The 7,062-nt window shown below is 35.3% G+C and overlaps 1 protein-coding gene across 1 annotated transcript in view; it reads left to right on the top strand.

Annotated features, from left to right (window-relative positions):
- Positions 1 to 5,941, top strand: part of LOC113231496 (dorsal root ganglia homeobox protein) — a 149,959-nt gene extending 144,018 nt beyond the window's left edge. The window contains exons 9-10 of the mRNA XM_026465822.1: positions 2,222 to 2,364; positions 4,851 to 5,941. Of these exons, the coding sequence (XP_026321607.1) occupies positions 2,222 to 2,364; positions 4,851 to 5,089 (382 nt within the window). The 3' untranslated portion in view covers positions 5,090 to 5,941. The remainder of the gene's footprint in view (positions 1 to 2,221; positions 2,365 to 4,850) is intronic.
- The last annotated feature ends 1,121 nt before the right edge of the window (positions 5,942 to 7,062 follow it).

Below are 7,062 nucleotides of genomic sequence, written 5' to 3' on the forward strand. Positions count from 1 at the left end.
GTGTGTGTGTGTGTGTGTGTGTGTGTGTGTGTGTGTGTGTGTGTATGAATGCGCGCGCTCGCGGTGTGTGCGTGCGTGCTTGTGTATGCCAAAGTACAAAATACCAATCTAAAAAACGACTAAACATATGAAAACGGGAATAAACGCATTTAAACACTAATAAGTATATAATATAGGTATATAATATATATATAATATAAAGCAATTTGCAATTGACGATTTATTAAGTTTTTGTTTTCGTTTTATTCAAACTTTTTAATCAGCTACCCCTTACAATACTAGTTATAAATCTAAAAACGTTTAGATGCGACTCGCACTTGATTATATTTTTTTCGATAATGAATTGAGATTTGATCTCACTATTGTAATCTGTCAAAACGGCCATCATAGCGTGCCGGTACTATAGTGTTTAAACGCGTTTATTCCCATTTTGTTAAAGTTTTGCAAATGTTAGTACAACAATTTAAAAGTGTATATACGAGTAGGTCCTATTATAAAAACTAAAAAGTTTATTTTTGGTAAATTTATTGTTTTGTAAAGTCATGGAACAAAAGTTGTTGTTTATAATGTTAGTAGTATAATCCTGCAAGGTTGTTAGTATTTTACAAATGACCCAGTATATTGTACATCCATTTATTTTCTTGTTGTAAAAATTACTTTAAAATTATTTATCAGTGAAGCTCTAAATAATTTATTTGCTATCTTGTTATAAATATGTCGCAGGGTAATTAATAATGTAATATTAATAAAATAATATACGAATAGAGACAACCAGTACATTAAACTTGCTAAGACAGGCAGTCTCAGCGGGCCACGCTGAGGCCACCCTCCATCTACAACAGCGATTGCAGTAGATGGAGGGTGGATATGGATATAAAGATTATAATACCATCTATTCTGACCTTTATTGCCATATTTTATGCTGAATAAAAAATGAAAAATATATCGTGCAATTGCAAAATTTAATTAATTACACCTGCCTACATTTCTATTTACATATTGAGGATTCGGCAATCCTGTTGACAACTTGTATTTCATTAAAAGAAAAATTAAAGCCTAAAAAATGCGTAGTTCGACAACAGCTGTAAACCGCTGTTCAAAAAACTAAACATACAGCCTTTGCCATGCATGTACATTAGAGATATCTGTGTATTTGTCAAAACTTATCCTCAATATATCAAAACACGTGGTGAAATTAATCAAAGGCAGACTAGAGCAAAAATTATGAATCTTTTGTACCAACCTCGTTGCCATAAAGTAATTTATAAGAAAAACTGCTTCAACGTGTATATAATTATTTACAACAATCTGCCAAATGAAATTAAATTGTTGCAAGGACATACTTTTAAATTACAATTGACAAAATGGCTTTTGACACATTGAAGAATACTTTGAATTTTCAAATAAAAATTTACATTAATTTGAAGTGCAATTAACAGTACAAACAAACATGAAATTAATATTTGCACATCTGCTTGCAGGTTGAATACAATGTACCTAATTTTATTTAAGACCTTCATCGTTACTGTATTCTGGCAAATAAACGTATTCCATTCTATTCTTGGACTGCAGTATGACTTAGACGCCTTAGCTCATCCTGCAGTCATCTCTCTTATAAGCCAGCTCCTTAACCAATTTATATGAAATAATATCAATAATCTAATATAAAAAATATGTAAAAAATACATTGACTTACAAATAAATGGACGACGGGTCTAATACAAAAACCACGAAAAAAATGTCCCAAGTCAACCTATTTAAATATAGTTGACATGTAAAGGAATATGAAAAAGCTAAAACGTTGAATTTAAATTGTAATGTCATCGCAGTACTGTCTAATTTTGCTTGCTTCGCTGTCAGTCGAACAAACGAAGACTAAAGCGTGAATGACGCTCTGTATACGATTTTAACGCCCTATAAGTTCGGACACTTTTAGCGCGGACCCGACGTCCATATAATTGTAAGTCAATGAAAAAATATATTAAACTATCACTGCATCATGAAAAACACACAAACTCGTCTCCTGAAAATGATTTGCAGTGAATTTATAACGATGAAATTCATATTGTTGTATTTTTTGCCAATCAATTAGAGCAAGCTGCAGAAGAATATCTCGACCTCTATGCGCATAAATGGTAACCAAACATTTATTCTTGTTTGAATGTGTATTAATCATCATTATTAGGTGCTTAACGTTTCTAAAAAACCGTTTTCTTTCCAGCTCGGGCGCGTTTCGCTCGTCTCCCGGCAGTGGCGTCAACGAATCGCCATCGAGCGCCCCTCCACCGCTGTTCCTGCCACCGCACCTGTCTCACCTCTCGCAGCATCTAAACCACTTGTCACAGCCATTCTTCCCTTTGAAAAGTAAGATTTAAAACTATTCTTAACACGGGTGCGTAACACGTATTTAAAAATGTTATACTTTCAATTTTGATTGATTAAGTCAGTAAGTAATAATCTATATTATCCATTGACTTACAAATAAATGGACGACGGGTCTAATACAGAAACCATGAAAAAATGTCCCAAGTCAACCTATTTAAACGTAGTGACATGTAAAGGAATATGAAAAAGCTAAAACGTTGAATTTAAATTGTAATGTCATCGCAGTACTGTCTAATTTTGCTTGCTTCGCTGTCAGTCGAACAAACGAAGATTAAAGCGTGAATGATGCTCTGTATACGATTTTAACGCCCTATAAGTTCGGACACTTTTTAGCGCGGACCCGACGTCCATATAATTGTAAGTCAATGATATTATCTCAACTCGAATTAAAAATTTTCATTTTGCTTGAATTACTGGCTTTATTTCAGAATGAATTTTTTTACGAACGAAATTAAAGCCCTTTCAAAAATGTATATCGAATAGTATATACATGTTCTATTTAGTTCAGTTGATATTAAAAAAATAATTGGCACATGTATAGTACCTATTGAATACAACGGTTTTCTTGTAAAACTTCTTTTTCTTTTTTTTCTATCGTGAAAATTTTTAGGAACCGTGTTTTCACACCGTACAGTATAATTACTTGTATATTCTCAATTTAACGATATATTTTTTCGAAAGTGATTGATTCAACACTTTCATTGTTGTGCGGAAACAACCAAAGCTATTTGAGGTAGTATAGATTCTTGAACGTCTTTGCGTGGCCGTTATATATAGTAAGCAATAAATACACTCCCGGCATTGACTTACAATTATATGGACAGCGGGTCCGCGCTAAAAAGTATCCGCACTTGTAAGGCGCTAAAATCGTATACAAAGCGCCAAACTCCGCTTTAGTCTTCATTTGTTCTACTGACAGAGCGATACTGCGATGACATTACAATTTAAATTTCGAATAGGTTGACTTGGGACATTTTTTTCGTGGTTTTTGTATTAGACCCGTCGTCCATTTATTTGTAAGTCAATGACTCCCGGACATAATTCGTGACACTTTGCATTTTCATCATTAGTAGTAGTAATTTCAGGTTAATTTACGTAAATTTGGCGGCAATTTTTGTTACTCAAGTATATTGTGAAATATTAAATAAGTAATATTTCAAGATATTATACTCGTAAATTAAATAATACTTTTTGTGATAATATTCTACAACACTTAAACAATAAAAATTGCCACCGAAATTTGGTAGAGAAAACTAACCTGAAAATTACCCAAAGCTTAAAAAAAATTTATTGATCAAAAACTATTTAAAAAAAGTAAAAATAAAATGGTGTATAATAACGAATCCAGAAAATGATAGGTATGGACATTGACTTACAATTATACAATGGGTATGGACAAAAGAGTCGACTTTAGAATTCCTTTTTCGAAATCTCAACTTTAATGAATAATTCTGTATTTACACACACTAATTATTATATTATTATTATTTATATCTCACAACTCCTTGCCTGATCGTTTTTTCATCTTTCTCCACCTTCATAATCCCGTTTACAAATGTTATTATTATAATATAAGTTTCCCATTTTTAAAAAAGAAATCAAAAACCTTGTAAGTGGCTGAAACGCTAACCGAGAAAAGCAAATAAAATAAATAAGGGGAAATTCTCTGTCCCACTTCAGTAAAGCGATGATTTAAACGCAACTTGTATGGAATCATTACGGTGATGTCATATCTTTACGTCACAAACCTATCACCCACTTACACAAAGCACTTTGCTATGATAAGTAGGGCAAAGAAATGGAATGCACAGCGTGTGCATCTGCGTTTCTTGAAAGCTACATTTAGGGCTGAATATGAATTACAAAACAAAGCGTAACGTCGCTTAGTATCTGGTGAATTTGTAGCTAAGCGTTGGTTCATTTTATATAAAAAAAATCACAAATATTCTGCTGCCAACTTGCTTGACAGGCGTGGTAACTTTTTTTTAGTAGGTTTCCCGCAGTAGGGAAACCCTGCGTCACGGGTGCCAAGGACACACGCAGATAATCACAAATTACGCCCAAATCCGCGAGAGAAATAAATGTAGACCATACAAATATTTCTCCCGGCCCGGGAATTGAATCCGGAACCTCGAAAAACTCGAAAATAGACCCACTGTGGTAAATGTCTCTATATTGGCGGCTTACTACAAGCCGGAAAATACAAGGAAATTGTAGTGGTAAGCAACAAACATAGCATACCTTTCACGTGAATACGTATGCCATCCAGATAATGGTAGGTACGCGTTTTACGTATATACGCGTGCTATTCTCATCTGCCAAATACTGGCATGCCTTTTACGTGTATACCTACATAATATAGATATTGGCACACGCTTTAAGTGTAGGCATGCTGCTTTACATCACCAACAAATATTGAGACATTGACATGTTTTATATATCTGATGTAGTGTTATTTCAAACAGGCTGGGGTGCGCCCTGTCCGTGCTGTCCGAAAGAAGAAGCGCGATCAACGAGCGTAGCGGAACTCCGGCGCAAGGCTCACGAGCACTCCGCCGCCCTGTTACATTCCCTGGCCAGCTTCCAATCCAGGGCGCTACTGCCGCTCCAGCTGCCTCTGCCGCCGTTACCGCTGTCGCTACTACCGCATGATGCGCCAGCGCCGCCGCAGCCGCATTCGGAGCCGCCTAAACACCTTGAATAGACTAGTCGCTACTAGTAGCTATGTAGTTGTCAAACATGCCATCAGTATAATAAATTTCGAAAATAAATAGTGAAGTCCAATAAATAACGCCCTATTTAAATCACACTATTTGGGTAATTTTCACAAGAAACCTTATACAATGCTAGTAATATCCACTTTACGATACGATAAAGATGTCAAGAACAGTTGATGGAAAAGGGCGAATTAAGACAGACGATGAAACATTTATTGCCTAACCATTCCTTATTATTTATTTAGATTAAACGAAATAGGTAGGTATATAAATGTATTTAACTAGTGCCACCCTCATTCCTTTAATTAAGGGTGAAAAGTCTACTAATTTTCAGCATGGACGACAAGTGTGCTGAATAATGGGGTTATTATCCATACGCCGCTCTCATTTACTTTTAAATACACTTCATTTTAAAGTATTCTAATATAAAACAGTGAGTTCATGAGTGCCATACAAAACGTGCCAAATTGCTTTGTGCCATAAAAATATTTTTTAACTAATTTTAAACCATGTCTTTTGGTACTTTATTTGTAATTTACTTTGTAAATAGCACCATGGCAGTATTCGACCAAAACTGTTGTGAATATTCCTGAATATAGTAGCAATAAGTTTGTATATAGGATCGTTTTAAATATATTTAGGGCCATTTTCCTGTCACACGGATTACGTGTGTATACATGCTAGTTACTTTACAAATGCCAGTGGGATGATTCACGTAATCAAACCGTTACGATATAGTAGTGATTTAGTCGTTGAACTGCTTTTTCGTATTTACGTGCGACTGAGAACGTCAACGAGTCCAGTTTTAAAGTCGTTCGATCCAAATGTCGTTAAAGCGTATTCTGGTATATGAATCCAACTTAAATCGACTCTAAACGACAAGTCATACGTATTCTGCTAAAATTTTGACAGTTCTTTCAATAGACAAGAAGACAAATGTCAAATTTCACAATCCAAGATGTCGTTCATTAGTCGTTACGTTTCGATTCTATTCATATAAACGTTCGTTCAAGTGATACGTGAATTTTAGTATAGGACTTCGATCGAACGAATACGTAACTTCAACGATATTTTGATAGCTTGAACTTACGTGAATGGCACTACAGATACTGGCATCCCTTTTACGTGTATACGCATAATACTAGCTAGCTGGCTAGCACGACTAGAGCGAGAGCGACATAATGCGCGAGATACTGCTATTCTCGCGTACAGTAGGCCTAGCACGATAGGGCGTGACTTGCGCGAATGCGACATAAAGCGCGAGATACTACTATACTCCCATAGATTACAGCAATATCTCGCGCTTCTATGTCGCTCTCGTGTTAGTCGCGGCCGAGTATATAACCAAAATTGAGACGATAAGGGCCATACACTCCTGGTAACTCATCAGTGATACATCACTTATAAATATCAACTCTCGTTTGCACTGAAATATAGACAGCGCCAACAACTGACCTGTGTGCACGTTTCCGTATATTCCAAAAATATTTTGTATTTATTGTAATACAGAAAATATCTCTGACAATGGCGTGCTGTATTCGGTGGCGTGGGGAAAAATAGCAAAACATCTAATTACGAAACAAACGGAATCAAATTTCATCGGTAATTAAATATATAATTTTGCAATTTTAATCCATTATAGCAAAGCTCAAGTTAACTTGTCGATTTGAAGTGAAACAATTGACGACACCCGTCATTCGGGCTGGCCAATCGGAGCGCAGTTGTCACAGTAATGATACGGCAGAATAGTTTTCAAACAAATTAAATGACATTTCGTCTCTATTTCTGGATAAATACTCGATGGTCGCGGCCTATCGTGCTAACCCTACTAATGTCATTTGCCTATATACACCTTATGTTTACTTTATATCTGTCAGATACTGGCACGTATTTTAAGTATATGCTACTCTATTTTCCAGATATTAGCTTGCCTTATACATGTATACATATGACAGATACC

This window comes from Hyposmocoma kahamanoa, unplaced genomic scaffold, assembly GCF_003589595.1.
Source record: "Hyposmocoma kahamanoa isolate Upper Pololo Valley unplaced genomic scaffold, ASM358959v1 65, whole genome shotgun sequence".
Classification (NCBI taxonomy): Eukaryota; Metazoa; Arthropoda; class Insecta; order Lepidoptera; family Cosmopterigidae; genus Hyposmocoma; species Hyposmocoma kahamanoa.